Below are 17,481 nucleotides of genomic sequence, written 5' to 3' on the forward strand. Positions count from 1 at the left end.
TCGGCCAGAATACGTATTCTCGCGTATTTTGTAACCAAGCTACCTTTAGGTATCAAAACTGTTTGTTTTGATACCAAACCTGTTTTCTAACTTTGTTAAACATGTTTCAACATGTTTAGCTCGTCACTTTTAGTTTAGTGCTTGTGTAGAGTCGTAAGTCAAACGGACTAAACACCCGCTTAGACTTTCGAACACGACCCGTTTGGTCGATCATTAGGATCCGACCAAACATGTTTAGTGACCATAGTTTTATAGGGAATAACCTTCCGAGGTTATACCTTATGGTCACCTATTTTAAGTAGTTGTATGATAGGTAGTTTATATGCCTTAGGTAAATTACCAAAATACCCTTTTTATGCATAATTGATATTTAAGCATATGTAACCTAAATTTTTGTCACACAACTGATTATGTAACATATTTCAACATGTTTTGGCATATAATACTTGTCATAGGGCTAGTTAGACGTCTCGAACGCGCATTGCGCGCGCGACGCGTTAAAGTAGCGTAAGCTACCTAAACGGGTCGTGTTGGGTCGAAAGCACTTAGGATAGGTATCATTTTAGTATGTAGGCCTTGTTAGACCATATCATATGAGTTCCCACACTCATTTGGTTCACGAGACCTCATACTATCCGATCTCCCGACTTAGGTCCGGCTTATTTATGTAGTTATCAATATTAGGTGTCGTTTGATTCCGTGCTCCCTCTAGCTTGCTTGGTAGTTGTTCAAGACTTCTAAGCACTCTCAAGTGAGTACATAGTCCCCTCTTTTACTGTTTTCAACTGTTTTGGGGTGAAGCATGTGTACCTATCTGTTATTTTCATGATTTCAAAGTATAATTGATTATACATGTTAGTACTTATCTTTTGACAAACTAAATGACTATCTATGGTTTAAACACTGATTTTTCAAAGATTATAAAACTAGTTGTTGGAATAGTACTTATTTTTGTTCACCAGACCGGTTGGTAGTATGATATAGCGCTATAGGATTTGACACCCCATTCCTGTTGTCATGGAATGTCTGAAACCAATTTGTTGCTCCACCCAAATAGGGATTACCTTTGTGGTATTTCTATAGTCTCAAAGGTGTATTTCGATGCACTAGGTCTGAATGAATTCTTAAATCACATTATTTTTGTATATTAAGTTATACTCCCAAAAGTATAGTTTGATATGCTCTCATATGGGATATTGTACAAAAACCAACATATCTTTTGTTAATCATTAAAACATAGTTTGATATGTTATTTTCATAATACAAAGCATAGTTTTAATATGTTATTTTCAAACCAAAACATAGTTTAATATGTTATTTATAAATCCAAAGTATACTTTAAATATACTACTAAAAATTATTATTTTTAACAACTAAAGTATATTAAATATACTATTTGTTTAACAATTGGGATTTGGTTAGTGTTTAGATAACGGGACGGGTATAATGTGATGAAAACATGGTAGATACGCCGCTGGTACTTCTTATATATAAGTGTTTTCATCGCATTACATACCGTGGCGTTATTTAGTACACTTGGGTTAACGGTTTTTGAACTGAAATATATTCTAATGTATTATTTATTCGACTTTCTTAAATCAAAGTATATTTTTATATATACTATAAACCTTTTTATCAAAATATTGTTTTTCAAACAATATATTTTTATACAAACTTATTCTACTTACTTATTTAATTTCCTATGTATTATTATTTTATATCATCTGGTTTCTTATAAATGATTTATAAAAGAAAACCTTTACAAGGATCATGACTACTTTTCTTAAACATTTTTCTTTAGACTCATAAGTCATGAATCCTAAATAAAATAAAACCTATGTATCTCACAGGCATTTTTATGCTGACGTACCTATTTTTACACATGTTTCAGGTACTGCTTTGTGATGATTGATGATATATGCTACACATAGGATGGACTCGTGCCTTAGCGACTTTAAAACTTGGAAAATAATAGTTGTACTTATTTGATTGTATTAAAACAATGAGTTCATTTATTCAATAAAACAAAATTATTTATTCCATGGTTGTGAAACAATGATTCTGTTACAACACTCCCAGACGTTTCCGCCACGTTTTGTTGTTTTACGTGGTCGGGGTGTGACAGAAAAGTTGGTATCAGAGCCAATGGTTATAGGGAATTAGGTTATTAGTAATGCTTTGACCTAGAGTATAACCTTCCTAGGACCCTAACACAAATTATCTTGTGTTTAGTTTTAAAACAATACAGTCACTTATTCTTAGGTGACAACCCCAACAAGAATACAAATTTTGTTTCCATCTTGAAAACTAATCATCTGTTCTAGGATGATTTACTATAAGGTTTTGAACCTTTTAAGTTTTCAAAATCCCATCAAAGTTTGGTCTAAATAAAGTGAACACATGCAAACTGGAAGGGTGAGTGCCTGTACCCTGAGTTTTCTGTCTAAGGCTAGAGTGTTCGTACAAATCCGCAGTATCGGACCAGTCACTCTTACCTGGGAACTCTTGGGGTGAGTGTCCACTTATAGGCGAGCATGTCTTCGCGATACATTATTTTTGACCCATTTACTTTGATTAATCACCGTGTGTCGTTTGTTGCTTTGTAGTAACAAACAAATGACCACCATATTTGCTTTCATCAGATTTGTTTCATCTCATCTTTTTCGTCTAATCCTCTCACTTGTTTTCCTTCCTGTTTCCCTTTTAGAATGCCTCCTCGACGCGAAAATCCGCTCACAAATGCCGAAATGGCAGATATTCTGGCACAGCACATGGCTGCCGCACTCCCAAACATTATAGCTCAAGTGAACCAAGCCAATGACAACCAGAATGCTCCCTGCAATTTCAAAAGTTTCAATTCAGCTAACCCCCTCAAGTTTAGCGGTTCTGAAGGAGCAACTGGGCTCCTACAGTGGTTCGAAAGCATTGAAAGTACATTTCGTCATGTTCAATGTCTAGACAATCGGAAAGTTGAGTTTGCATCCAGTGTATTTCAGAAGAGGGCTATCACATGGTGGAACGGAATTATGAGGGACCGTGGTGCTGAGGTCGCATTAGCACAAACTTGGGCTGAGCTTAGAGCTCTTATGATGAGGGAGTTTTGTCCTCGTCATGAATTGAGGGCTTTAGAAAGGGAATTTGATGACCTGAAGCAAGACAGCGGTGAGCATCGCGCCTATACTGACCGCTATGAGGAATTGAGCCTGCTATGTCCTGCTATGGTTACACCTGTGGATAAGGCGATTGAGAAATATATTTATGGTCTTCCTGACCTAGTTCAGGATATTGTTACTGGCAGCAACCCTACTACTGTCAGACAAGCCATTGAATTGTCTGCCACCTTAACTGAATCCCACATCAGGAAGAAAAAGCTTTTTCGAAAAGGCGACCCAAGACCATCCGACAAGACTACTTCAGCCGAGCCAAACGAAAAGCAGGTTGAAGGATCCAAGAAGAAGAAGCGTAAGGCTTCTCAAAACTGCGCCATCACTGCTCAAGAGAAACAGGTTACACCAAACCAGCCAGCACAACCTCGCAAAAGGCAAAACTATGTTGGTACCGCACCTTTGTGCAACAAGTGCAACCGTCATCATCTGGAGCAAGAGCAGTATCACAAATGTACCCACTGTGGGCGGTTGGGACATTTGATTAATGTTTGCCGTTATGCAAACCAAGCTGCTGCAAACCCTGCTGTTGTTCAAGCACGGTTCCCACCGGGGTCATGTTATAATTGTGGTGACCTTACTCACTACAGAAACAATTGCCCAAGACTTGTTAACATACCTCCAGCACGTGGACGGACGTTTAACATCAATGAGGCAAACGTAAACAATGATGCAGCAGTGAACAATTAGTGTTTTGTTATTTCCTCTGGTTGTTATCTTTTGACATTTAAAGACAAGTCAGTTGTTATATAAATAAAAATTCGTCGTTTTTATTTTTAAAACTGATACAATTGTATGAATGTTTGATGCAACCTTATGATGTCAACAAAAAGACAAACTACTCGTGTGGTTTTGTCATTATTATGATCACTTGTGATCTCCCCAAGAACCTTAAACGCTCGTTTCTTTTAAGAAACAAAGCCAAACTCCTGTTGAAGATCCTTCTATCTCCATAGTTAGATTCTTATGTTTAATGTGCCAAATGAAATCCACGGATTGGATTCCTGGTATGCTTTAATTATGCTTGTCCAAAGATAACAAATTAAAGATCAAGTTAACTAATTATGTGATTATGTGCTTATATGTTCTCTTATATGTTTTGTGTGATCCATCCAAATCCTCGTAGAATCTTCCATATCTCATATGAGGGATTCATAGTAGGATATCCAAAGGTACTATCTTAAATCCTTAATGGACTTCTACGTTGTAGTAAAGTCCCTTGGGTTTTAAAGTACTATACTATAAATGGACCCCTTGAGTGGTCTAGTTAAACAGATTGATTTGAAAATTTGGTTAGGAATATCATGTGATGATATAATTGAAAAGATCCCTTAAGTGGTCTATTTAAGAAGATCGTACGATGGTCTAGTTAAGAAGATCACGTGTTGATCTATTTAAAAAGATCATTCATTGATCTAATTAAAAAGATCCTTTGGTGGTCTAGTCAAGTCGCTTCATGTTTATTCAATTGATTTTTTTTCCCATACGCATTATGAAATGAATTGTGCAGACTGTGCAAGGAATTACGTAATTATGGAGGCCTACATAATTATGGAATTTAGTGCACAGAAACCACAGGAAGTTTTGTCATGTGTTAAGACCTATAGTGACAAGAGTAATGATACGGGAGAAGTCTTGGACCTTGACCGATGCCAATTTATCTTACACTCCCCAATTCTGATTTCAAGCACACACAAGTTTCCTATGATAAGTCTTCATGAGAAACGTTCTTTCGTCCGTAGTTCAAAATTCCATGTTTTGTTACTACAAGGACTTCACTTTGAGAGTTGGCAACTTCGCTAAGAATCCTAACATGGCCCAGAGTTTTGCTTAGGGTTCGAGGTATTTGTTCGAAAGCGAAACCATCACAGTTGTCTTCACAAGTTTCCCCTAAAATTAAATTTCGGGACGAAATTTCCTAAAGTAGGGGAGACTGTGACACCTGTGTAACTTCAACCAACAAACAAATACCAAACCAAAGAAATATTGTATTTCATACTTGGGATTTGTAAAAATATGTGTATCGTTTGCACATATCAACTCTTATTCGATTTCAAGGTTTAAATCGCTTTCTGAAGGGTTATACGCGCTCTGATGCGTAAATATAACCAGTTTAATGCAACAAACACTCCGGAATAGTGAAATAGGCTTAACATACCTTAAATAACCCTTACATAACTTAGAAATAAGTTTTGGCAGGTTTGGTGTGGCGAAACCAAGTTTATTCGCTTACAGGGACTAATTTCGACAAAACTGCGAAAGTATGCCGATTTGTACTGTAACGAACATTCCGGAACATGACCATAAGTTAAACATACCCTAAATAGCCTTTACATAGCTTAGAAATAGGCTTTGAGGGGTTCGGTGTGCTAAAAATAAACTTTTTGGTCATTCAGGGACTATAAGCGTCAAAAAGTGCATAAGTTTGCATTTTCGCGCATATCTTACGTTCTGAACACATCCGGACAACCAAAACTTTATGTAATCATTAAAATATTTGATTTTAGTGATTGGCATGATAAAATTCCATTCGTCGTGTAATTTGGATCGTTTTTCGCATTCGTTCGTGTTTCGTCGTAATTAACCGAACAACGCAACCGTACGACCAAACGAACCGACATCCGAGATATTTTGAACATGTTTTTAGTTCCGAATACTTTAACTTCATTTTAGAGCCTTGAAATGAGGTTAACGGGGCTTAAATGTGTAAAAAATGAGCCGAAATGCAAGATTCTGAAGTTCAGGGACCAAAATTGACATTCTGCCATAGTTATCTTAGGAAGGGACCAAAATGAAAAATCTAAATTCCAGCTTGTTCCAGCTGTTCCCCTCATTTGCACATGGTTTTAATGAAACTATGGGCTCCCATGGTTTCACAAAACCATGGGCACATGTGTACGGATGAGATCGAAGCTCGTTTTACGATGAACGATCCTAACGGTTCTAGATTTCCTATATATACCCACCTCCTTTCACTTGCAAAACCCACAATGATCTGATTTTGGCTCTCTAAGTTGAAGTTTATGCTTCATATCTGAGAGTAAATCGGATCATAGCTTGCGGGGACCTTTTGTAAGTATTCTTTCGTTCTTTTCTTTCGTTTTTCGCTTAAAAGTCAAACTGCGTTTGACTTTCTGCATTGACCAGTTTATGGTCAATACGAAGTTCATTTGAACTTCATAACGTGAGCGTAATCACGATGGTTATAGTCCCGAGTGACTATACCTACTGATTACCACGTTATCTAGGCTCAGTGACGAGTTGTAGCTTCGGCCAGAATACGTATTCTCGCGTATTTTGTAACCAAGCTACCTTTAGGTATCAAAACTGTTTGTTTTGATACAAAACCTGTTTTCTAACTTTGTTAAACATGTTTCAACATGTTTAGCTCGTCACTTTTAGTTTAGTGCTTGTGTAGAGTCGTAAGTCAAGCGGACTAAACACCCGCTTAGACTTTCGAACACAACCCGTTTGGTCGATCATTAGGATCCGACCAAACATGTTTAGTGACCATAGTTTTATAGGGAATAACCTTCCGAGGTTATACCTTATGGTCACCTAGTTTAAGTAGTTGTATGATAGGTAGTTTATATGCCTTAGGTAAATTACCAAAATACCCTTTTTATGCATAATTGATATTTAAGCATACGTAACCTAAATTTTTGTCACACAACTGATTATGTAACATATTTCAACATGTTTTGGCATATAATAATTGTCATAGGGCTAGTTAGACGTCTCGAACGTGCATTGCGCGCGTGACGCGTTAAAGTAGCGTAAGCTACCTAAACGGGTCGTGTTGGGTCGAAAGCACTTAGGATAGGTATCATTTTAGTATGTAGGCCTTGTTAGACCATATCATATGAGTTCCCACACTCATTTGGTTCACGAGACCTCATACTATCCGATCTCCCGATTTAGGTCCGGTTTATTTATGTAGTTATCAATATTAGGTGCCGTTTGATTCCGTGCTCCCTCTAGCTTGCTTGGTAGTTGTTCAAGACTTCTAAGCACTCTCAAGTGAGTACATAGTCCCCTCTTTTACTGTTTTCAACTGTTTTGGGGTGAAGCATGTGTACCTATCTGTTATTTTCATGATTTCAAAGTATAATTGATTATACATGTTAGTACTTATCTTTTGACAAACTAAATGACTATCTATGGTTTAAACACTGATTTTTCAAAGATTATAAAACTAGTTGTTGGAATAGTACTTATTTTTGTTCACCAGACCGGTTGGTAGTATGATATAGCGCTATAGGATTTGACACCCCATTCCTGTTGTCATGGAATGTCTGAAACCAATTTGTTGCTCCATCCAAATAGGGATTGCCTTTGTGGTATTTCTATAGTCTCAAAGGTGTATTTTGATGCACTAGGTTTGAATGAATTCTTAAATCATATTATTTTTGTATATTAAGTTATACTCCCAAAAGTATAGTTTGATATGCTCTCATATGAGATATTGTACAAAAACCAACATATATTTTGTTAATCATTAAAACATAGTTTGATATGTTATTTTCATAATACAAAGCATAGTTTTAATATGTTATTTTCAAACCAAAACATAGTTTAATATGTTATTTATAAATCCAAAGTATACTTTAAATATACTACTAAAAATTATTATTTTTAACACCTAAAATATATTTAATATACTATTTGTTTAACAATTGGGATTTGGTTAGTGTTTAGATAACGGGACGGGTGTAATGTGATGAAAACATGGTAGATACGCCGCTGGTACTTCTTATATATAAGTGTTTTCATCGCATTACATACCGTGGCGTTATTAAGTACACTTGGGTTAACGGTTTTTGAACCGAAATATATTCTAATATATTATTTATTCGACTTTCTTAAATCAAAGTATATTTTTATATATACTATAAACCTTTTTATCAAAATATTTTTTTTCAAACAATATATTTTTATACAAACTTATTCTACTTACTTATTTAATTTCCTATGTATTATTATTTTATATCATCTGGTTTCTTATAAATGATTTATAAAAGAAAACCTTTTACAAGGATCATGACTACTTTTCTTAAACATTTTTCTTTAGACTCATAAGTCATGAATCCTAAATAAAATAAAACCTATGTATCTCACAGGCATTTGTATGCTGACGTACCTATTTTTACACATGTTTCAGGTACTGCTTTGTGATGATTGATGATATATGCTACACATAGGATGGACTCGTGCCTTAGCGACTTTAAAACTTGGAAGATAATAGTTGTACTTATTTGATTGTATTAAAACAATGAGTTCATTTATTCAATAAAACAAAATTATTTATTCCATGGTTGTGAAACAATGATTCTGTTACAACACTCCCCAACGTTTCTGCCATGTTTTGTTGTTTTACGTGGTCGGGGTGTGACAGTCCCCATGTATCCTCCTGAGCTGGCGAAGGATCCTTGATGCTGAGAGAAGGATCCTGCTGGTTGAAAATAGGATCCTAGGGCCTGAGTCATTGCTGAGGATCCGTAATGCATTCCTCTTATTCCACCCAAGTATTAGACATCCGGAGCTGCAGAATGCTGGGAGGTTATGACTGGAGTGTCGAAATTCAGAGACCTAGGCATCAATGGGGAATGATCCTCCGCTGATTTTTTCTGTTTCTTGATATCTCCAATTTCTTTGAGAATTTTTTCGTTGGTCTTATCCTGCTGCTGTATATGATCCTTCATCTGCAAAATCAAAGTAAAGAGGTCACTAGTAGTAGGATTATAAGAAACAGGAGAAGTTGGAGGTTTTGAGAAAATAGGGCTCGGTCTTTTTGCAGGATTTTCAGCATTCTTCTGGGATCCAGAAGGTGGTGGAGGCAAAGGTGGAACGCCCTGGGATGAATTGATTGCCGACATTGCACTTGAAGTGGTTTTTCCTTGAGAAGCCATGTGGTTGAAGGTGATGAACTGAAATGACCGAAATGAACAAAATTTCTCAGAAATGAAGCACCAATTGCCACATGGTGGACGCCAAACTGTTTTGGTCAAAAATCAAGCAAAGATAATGCAACCAAATCTTTTGTTGTGAGGTGTGATGCTTGAATCAATGAACAATGTTAAGGATAACAATCAAATGTAATGAAAAAATGACACAAGGATTTATATGAGGAAAAAGCCCTTGATCAAGAGTTGATCTCCGCCATAAAAAAACCTCGGGTGATGGAAACTACCGATCACCAATTAAGATTAAACAAAAGAAGTTTACAATTCGGGATGATAACAAGCTTGTTACAAGGATCACTAGTGTGTAATGTGCAATAAGGTGTATGAAATCGCCAAGTAATTATTCGAGAGCTGACTGAGAGCTGTTACGAGTGTGTGTGGATGCCAAAAATAGCTAAGTGTTCTACTCAAGCTTGTTATCCGCATTTTAAATTAGAAATAACTATATTAACAAACTGTCTGACAATTATGCAAGCTCCCCACGATCTCCATAACGTCCATAAGAGCTTTGCACGTGTGGAATATTGAAGGAATATGCTCCAGGAACTTCGGTGAGACTTGGTCCATGCTTTAGCTCCTGCAAAACAACTTCATATTCGAAATGGACAATCATTAGTTTAAGGATAACAATAATGATCCTGGATCCTGATCCTGCAACACTCCCTGAGGATCACTAATTCAAACAGAATTGAGGATCCCTGACCCCGGCAGCACTTGAGGATCCATGATCCTTAGGATTATAAAATCCTCCCCTAACAACCACCATTTCCTCTCTTCCTCTCCTCCACCAACCACCCTTTCATCCTCTACGTCGACGTCCCTTCACCAGTTCACCCCCAATTAACCCCACTCACAACACAACACAACACAACATTACTTACCATTTGTCCCCCCCCCCCCCACCAACTTGTTCTCCACCATTTGTTCTCTCCCTAACTTGTTCCCCACCATCAATTTCCAGCCACAGAAGTAAGTCCGACGAGAACCACTGTTTGATTTGGTTTCTAGATTGGGCGTTTTGATTCATGATAGATTTGATAATTCCAGTGAGAGGGATTGTTTTTTAGGGTTTGTGTGGATTAATGAGATAGAGAGAGAAGGGAGATAGACATAGAGGGGGGGGGGAGAGATCTTCGGCGAATTTGGGGGGAGGGACTACAAAAAAAAGTCCATTTAGTGGCACACATTTCTAATGGCATTTAGCTTTTGTGCCACTAATTTAGGTTTTAGTGGCACTTTACGTATGCCACATTTGCTTAACCCACATTTTTAGTAGCATTTAGTTCTTATGCCGTTAATTTAGAGTTTTAGTGGCACTTTCCATATGCCACTAAAATTTTTAATAACTTTTAGTGGTACTTTACATATGCCACTATTTGGTTTCCCTCTAAATATGATTTAACCTTTAAATTTTTATGCAATACTCTAGATAAATAACACAATAAAGAATTTATATATTTAAAATTTGAAATTAATACAATAAAGAATGTCACTAGTACAAAAGCCTTTTGTTGGTGTGATGCAATATATTTAGCTGTTGCGTTGACAAAAACACTACACCTTTATGAAAAGTGTGTAAGAGAGAATCCAAAAAGAAAAGTATGTAATATACCAAAAGAATGTCGACACATGTTTACACCAATCGAAATATATAAAGACGAATATCGGTAATGATTCGGATAGGACTGATACTATGCTATGTTGTTCAGCCAGAAGCGTTATTTGTTAAATCAAATAAATTATCAAAAAAGAAAGAATAACTTATTCATATTTTTTAGAGTTAATTGCTCGGATGGTCCCTGTGATTTTAAGTTTTTTCACGTTTAGTGCCCATCTTTTGAAAATAGCTGGTATGCTCCCTATGGTTTGTCATTTTGTTACTCGGATAGTCCCCAGAGTAAATGTAAATGTTGGGGGACTATCCGAGTAACAAAATGACAAACCATAGGGAGCATACATGCTATTTTCAAAAGGTGGGGACTAAACGTGAAAAAACGTGAAACCATAAGGACCATCCGAGCAATTAACTCTATTTTTTAATTAGAATCCCCACAATTGAAGTAAATATTCACGTTGACAAGATTTTGACATTTATTCGTTTGTATAACTTGTTTCGTTTTGTGTGTATCTGCAGCTGCTTTTTTTTTTTTTTTTGCTATATCAATATATAGTTAAAGTTAATTGCAGTTCAAAAAAATATTCACGGATGTGAAAAGAATTTGAATCCCGTTTTAACTTTCTCATTTACTTTTCACATTTACCAATATCTTAAATTTTAATCCCACTGGCCCAAACTCACATTTCCTCCATCTCTCTCTATAGTTCACCCCACCCCCAAGAACCGCTGCCACCACACCTTCGTCTACGTAACCACCATCGACGAAAAAGGGTCGTTGTGATGACAACTATCAACAACAGGAGTCAACCCGGGTTGGAATCGCATCTCCGACAAGCCAATCGAAACCGCCTTAGGGGATGTAGCGGTGGTTCTGAAATCCGGCATCAGAATTCGAGCTGTGTGGATGAGAAGATGTCGTCGTATGCAGCTCAGGCTCCGAATCGGCTTACTGGCATAGGTTATAGACAAAACTTTTATTTCTTTACATATACTGTCTCTTTTGCTTCTGTTTTGGTATTTTTGTTTCTCCACAATTTAGTTGGATAGGTAAAAATATATGCAGGTAGATCCTAATCTCTATACACTAAAAATTTTGGAATTATTAATGGCCACTTGTTTGAAAGGATCTACACGAAGATGTTGCCATTCAGTTATGAGCTCTTTGATGTTTTTATTATGTAATAATTTTGATCCTTCCATATGACAATTGACAAGAATTCACCAATTAGAACCTTGTTTCAATTTGTATTGGCAGGTACAAAGTTTTGAGTGGGTAAATGTTAACATAAGCAAAACCAAATCCATTAGTTAATGATTTGATTAGAGTATTCTGCCCTTCCAATTTGAGGTATTAATTAGTTGAACAGTCGAGTCGGGTATTCTTAAATCGGGTTTTCTTTGTCTACCCGAGGCTGAGACCGGGATTATATGAAACATGGGACCAAAGAATCGAAGTTCACCAAATATAATATCATTCGGTTTGCGAGTCAAGTAAGGTCTAACTAGTATATGGATTGTATCCGTGTCATCAGGTTACCAAGTCATTTCAGGCACAAGGTGAATCTGATTTTTTCTGTGTCATCAACATACAGGTTTGACTTTGTGTTTTTATTAAGTCAATTATGTTTACCATTCGACTTTGTCTTTGACAGATTGTATACTGTGCACCAGAAGGCTACAAAGGAGCAGGAACTGGAGAAGCAAGGCCCAACGAACAGAAGCAAGGTTACTCATCTTATATCACGTGAGGTACGAAGATGCTATTGTCGGTTCTGTTAGTCAATAAAGGGATAGATATAGATGGGTCCCTCAAAATAATAAGATTTACTTATGTATTTGCAGGAGAAACTTTCAGTTTAATTTTGTTTAATTTGATTGAGTTTAATTTGAGCGTGAATTTGAAATCGTATAGGCCTCAAAGGTGTTAAAGTTGGAGAAACTCCCTAGAGTATCTATTGAAACACTTTTGTGACGTTGCTGCAAATAAAGAGTACGTCTTTTTTGCACACATGACACAACACATAACATATAATTTACATTTTTATTAACAGATACCAAAAATGCGGACTGGCGGTTGCGACCGTTAACTGGTGAAATGCTGAGGTAGTCATTGCTTGTTACAAATTTACTCTATTTTTTTTTTCCTTTTTATTACATGTTTCTTCATGCTTATGTGTGCCTTTTACTTTTATCTTCGATAGATATGTTAGAGAAGACACACGTTATCTTCTGTACATATACGATCTTATGAAAAGAAAGCTGCTTTCATCATCAACAGATCCAAACTGCCCCGAAGCATCTCTTGTTGAGGTAATAAATGAATCGTTCTTTTTTTTCTGTATAATATTTGAAAAATATTTTTGTCTGATAATTTCAGTTAAAACTGTTGGTTTTAGGTATACCAACACAGTTATGATCTATGTATGCAGCTCTATCAGAAAGAGATTCTGACTGAGAACTCATATCTAAACATATATGGGTAAATTCTGTTTGTGTTTGTGATTGTGATACGTTCAGAAATTCCAATTTTGAAATTGTTTTACGACGTCACTCTTTTTTGCTGATACAGGTTATATGATGCTGATCTCAACGGCCAGCAACTTGGGATTTTTGCAGTAAGTCACTGCTTTTTTTATTCTCTGTTAAAGATATATAATAAATAATATATTCGAGGGATTTTTCTTGTGGAAAACAGGGACTTTCTGAGTGGAGAGATGTTAATGCTCGTTTAGAAGTAGGAGTGGCAAAATGGGTGGGTTAGGTAGGTTTGGGTAATGGGTTAGGATGGGCATGGGTTAGAATGGGTTTAGGTCAAGATGGGTTTTTGGTCAAGATGTATTTGGGCATGATAAAAAATTCAAACAAATCCAAAAAGATATAAAAAATCAAAAAAATAATAAAAAATTCTAAAAAATCAAAAAAATTCTAAAAAATCAAAAAAATTCTAAAAAAATAAAAAAATTCAAAAAAATCAAAAAAATTACAAAAAATCAAAAAATAATAAAATAAAATTCTAAAAAAAATCCTAAAATCATAAAAAATTCAGAAAATGGTAAAAAAATAAAAAAAACCAAAAAATTTCTAAAAAATCGAAAAAATTCTAAAAAATCAAAAAATTCTAAAAAATCAAAAAATTCCAAAAAATCAAAAAATAATAAAAAAATTAAAAAATTCTTCAAAAATCCTAAAATCATAAAAAATTCTAAAAAATCAAAAAAAAATTCTAAAAAATATAAAAATTCAAAAATATCAAAAAAATTAAAAAATCAAAAAAATTCTAAAAATAAAAAAAAATAATAAAAATTCTAAAAAATAAAAAAAATTTCTAAAAATCTAAAAAATCTAAAAAATCATAAAAATCATAAAAAATCCTAAAAATTCTAAAAAAACAAAAAAATCTAAAAAGTAATAAAAATTCTAAAAAGTAATAAAAATTCAAAAAATTAAAAAAAAATCAAAAAATAATAAAAAAATCAAAAAATTCTAAAAAATAAAAAAAATCAAAGAAATTCTAAGAAATAAAAAACCCTAAAAAATCAAAATAAATCTAAAAAATCTTAAAATATTCTAAAAAATAAAAAAAAAACCTTAAAATCCTAAAAACATTTTTAGAATTTTTGGATTTTTTAGAATTTTTTGATTTTTTATTATTTTTTGATTTATTATTATTTTTTGATTTTTTAGATTTTTTTATTTTTATGATTTTTTGGAATTTTTTTTTATTTTTTTTATTTTTTAGAATTTTTGGATTTTTTATTATTTTTTGGATGTTTTACAATTTTTTGGATTTTTTTTGAATTTTTATTATTATTTTTTATACTTTTTTATTTTTTAGAATTCTTTGGATTTTTTATTATTTTCTTATTTTTTTAGAATTTTATAGATTTTTTTGTTTTTTAGAATTTTTTGGATTTTTTATTATTTTTTTGCTTTTTATTATTTTTTTGATTTTTTGGATTTTTTTTGGATTTTTTATTATTTTTTTGATTTTTTTAGAATCTTTTGGATTTTTATTATTTTTTAGAATTTTTAGAATTTTTATCATTTTTTTGATTTTTTATTATTTTTTAGAATTTTTGGATTTTTTATCATTTTTTTAGAATTTTTGGATTTTTTATCATTTTTTTGATTTTTTATTATTTTTTAGAATTTTTTAGATTTTTTATTATTTTTTTGATTTTTTAGAATTTTTTGGAATTTTTATCATTTTTTTAATTTTTTTATATTTTTTTGATTTTTTTAGAATTTTTTGGATTTTTTCTTATTTTTTTGATTTTTTTATTATTTTTTTTTTGATTTTTTAGAATTTTTTGGATTTTTATTTTTATTTTTTATTTTTTAGAATTTTTTTTATTTTTCTGATTTTTTGGAAAATTTTTATTATTTTTAAATTTTTTATTATCTTTAAAATTTTTATTATTTGTGAAGCCAACATGTACGAACACTCGAATGGGATGAAAAATCTGCCTGTGATGCTCTTTTTGAGTTATCCATGTATCGTGCGTAATATCCATCATAACCCACGAATTATTTTAAATAGATATCATATAACCCATCCTGACTCATCCTTAGTTATTTCTTAACCCATCCTAACCCATTCTCATTTTTAAAATGACCCAAAATAACCCAAAAAACCCAAATGGGTTTTATTTGCCAGGCCTATTTAGAAGATGAAAGTACCGGTTATATATTGCCAAACTAAGTTCTTATTGAAATTGGTAATGCAGTAGCTCTTTCATAATTTCATTCCTCTTTTTTTTAATTTTGATATTAACTTGTTATTTTTATCTGTTCTATTTCTAAAGCAAAGCAAATGCCGGTGACAACTGGAAAATTGCGACACTTATTGAAATCGAGACACCCCTATATTGAGCGAAATCTTGGTTCATTCGTTGGCATCTTTAAACATTCCATGCAGAATGGCGCTGCATTTGTACCTGTTGCCAAGAAAATTGTTGAAGATGATTATTTAACTCGCATGAAGATTGTGAAAGAGATTCATGAGCACAATTAAATTTTGAGTTTTTATTCATACGCTTGTTAGTTTATTTGGTTATATGTTTGATCATTAGACTTAGATCGATACTTATTAGACATTTGGAATCTTTGGAAGATTGATTGAACTTTTAATTGAAGCGACTATTTTATGATTTCTACATTTTACAATTTTGTTTTTATTTTTTAATGTAAATAAATGGTAATTGTAATTAATTAAAATTAATATGATAAACTTCAATGGTATTTAATTTGATGTGATTTTTGTGGCAAAAAATATGTGCCACTTAAAGCTCAAAAGTTTGTACTGGCCGATTAAAAAGTGCCACTAAAGCCTAAAAACTTTGTGCGACACATTGAAAGAATGCCACTAAAAGGCTTTAGCGTCATCGCTTCTTGTGGCACTTTTTTTGTGTGCCGCCCATTCTTACAAGGTTCTTTAGTGGCACTTTCTTGTTTTTCTATGGCACTTTTTGCATGCCACTAGATGGCATTTTTTTTTGTAGTGAGATGCTTTAAATGATTAATTAGATTGTTTTATTATTTTCAATTTTTTAATACAAAGGGTAATTTTATGATTTCACATACTTAACTGAGAAAACTAACCCTCATACACGTCAGGATCATCTGAGAACGAACGTACAAAAGTTTGAGACTATAGCTATAATTTTAGAAATGTAAGGATTATAGGTAAAAACAAAGCAAACCAAAAGGATTATCCAGACATTTTTCTCTGATAAATCAAAAAAATTACAAAAAATAATAAAATAAAATTCTAAAAAAAATCCTAAAATCATAAAAAATTCTAAAAAATCAAATAAAAAATCCAGAAAATGGTAAAAAAATAAAAAAAACCAAAAAATTTCTAAAAAATCGAAAAAATTCTAAAAAATCAAAAAATTCTAAAAAATCAAAAAATTCCAAAAAATCAAAAAATAATAAAAAAATCTAAAAAATTCTTCAAAAATCCTAAAATCATAAAAAATTCTAAAAAATCAAAAAAAAATTCTAAAAATATAAAAATTCAAAAATATCAAAAAAATTAAAAATCAAAAAATTCTAAAAATAAAAAAATAATAAAATTCTAAAAAATAAAAAAAATTTCTAAAAATCTAAAAAATCTAAAAAATCATAAAAATCATAAAAATCCTAAAAATTCTAAAAAAACAAAAAAATTCAAAAAATAATAAAAATCCAAAAAATTCAAAAATTAAAAAAAATCAAAAAATAATAAAAAAATCAAAAAAATTCTAAAAAATAAAAAAAATCAAAGAAATTCTAAGAAATAAAAAACCCTAAAAATCAAAATAAATCTAAAAAATCTTAAAATATTCTAAAAAATAAAAAAAAAACCTTAAAATCCTAAAAACATTTTTAGAATTTTTGGATTTTTTAGAATTTTTTGATTTTTATTATTTTTTGATTTATTATTATTTTTTGATTTTTTAGATTTTTTTTATTTTTATGATTTTTTGGATATTTTTTATTTTTTTTATTTTTTAGAATTTTTGGATGTTTTACAATTTTTTGGATTTTTTTTGAATTTTTATTATTATTTTTATACTTTTTTTTATTTTTTAGAATTCTTTGGATTTTTTATTATTTTTCTTATTTTTTTAGAATTTTATAGATTTTTTTGTTTTTTAGAATTTTTTGGATTTTTTATTATTTTTTGCTTTTTTATTATTTTTTTGATTTTTTAGATTTTTTTGGATTTTTTTATTATTTTTTTGATTTTTTA

The 17,481-nt window shown here is 32.3% G+C and overlaps 1 protein-coding gene across 20 annotated transcripts; it reads left to right on the forward strand.

Annotated features, from left to right (window-relative positions):
* Window positions 1-11,197: 11,197 nt before the first annotated feature.
* On the forward strand, window positions 11,198-15,895 carry LOC110865839 (protein RRP6-like 1). 20 transcript variants are annotated; one of them, XR_004861096.1, is made up of 9 exons: window positions 11,198-11,703; window positions 12,001-12,302; window positions 12,398-12,494; window positions 12,658-12,735; window positions 12,797-12,848; window positions 12,947-13,055; window positions 13,142-13,224; window positions 13,315-13,360; window positions 15,551-15,895. XR_004861096.1 is itself a non-coding variant. In XM_022115165.2 (9 exons), exons 5-9 carry the CDS (start codon window positions 12,841-12,843, stop codon window positions 13,504-13,506), a joined length of 312 nt encoding a protein of 103 aa, XP_021970857.1. In that variant the 5' UTR covers window positions 11,198-11,703; window positions 12,001-12,302; window positions 12,398-12,494; window positions 12,658-12,735; window positions 12,797-12,840; the 3' UTR covers window positions 13,507-13,633. The 20 variants fall into 20 exon arrangements, 17 of the variants coding, with proteins under 17 accessions (XP_021970857.1, XP_035830592.1, XP_035830582.1 ...); XM_022115165.2 differs by lacking the exon at window positions 15,551-15,895 and adding an exon at window positions 13,441-13,633; XM_035974695.1 differs by lacking the exon at window positions 15,551-15,895 and adding an exon at window positions 13,441-13,633 and having other exon boundaries at window positions 11,363-11,703; window positions 12,001-12,093; window positions 12,278-12,337; window positions 12,417-12,494; window positions 12,658-12,848.
* Window positions 15,896-17,481: the final 1,586 nt, after the last annotated feature.

Source organism: Helianthus annuus, chromosome 6 (assembly GCF_002127325.2).
Source record: "Helianthus annuus cultivar XRQ/B chromosome 6, HanXRQr2.0-SUNRISE, whole genome shotgun sequence".
NCBI classification, from domain to species: Eukaryota; Viridiplantae; Streptophyta; class Magnoliopsida; order Asterales; family Asteraceae; genus Helianthus; species Helianthus annuus.

Excerpts from the sequence above, each read along its gene's own strand:
- LOC110865839 (XM_022115162.2), top strand. The coding sequence starts at position 11,526 with ATGACAACTATCAACAACAGGAGTCAACCCGGGTTGGAATCGCATCTC. Across the intron at positions 12,303-12,397 it reads CAAGTCATTTCAGGCACAAG|ATTGTATACTGTGCACCAGA; the intron begins GTGAATCTGATT and ends TGTCTTTGACAG. Across the intron at positions 12,495-12,657 it reads CTCATCTTATATCACGTGAG|GCCTCAAAGGTGTTAAAGTT; the intron begins GTACGAAGATGC and ends GAAATCGTATAG.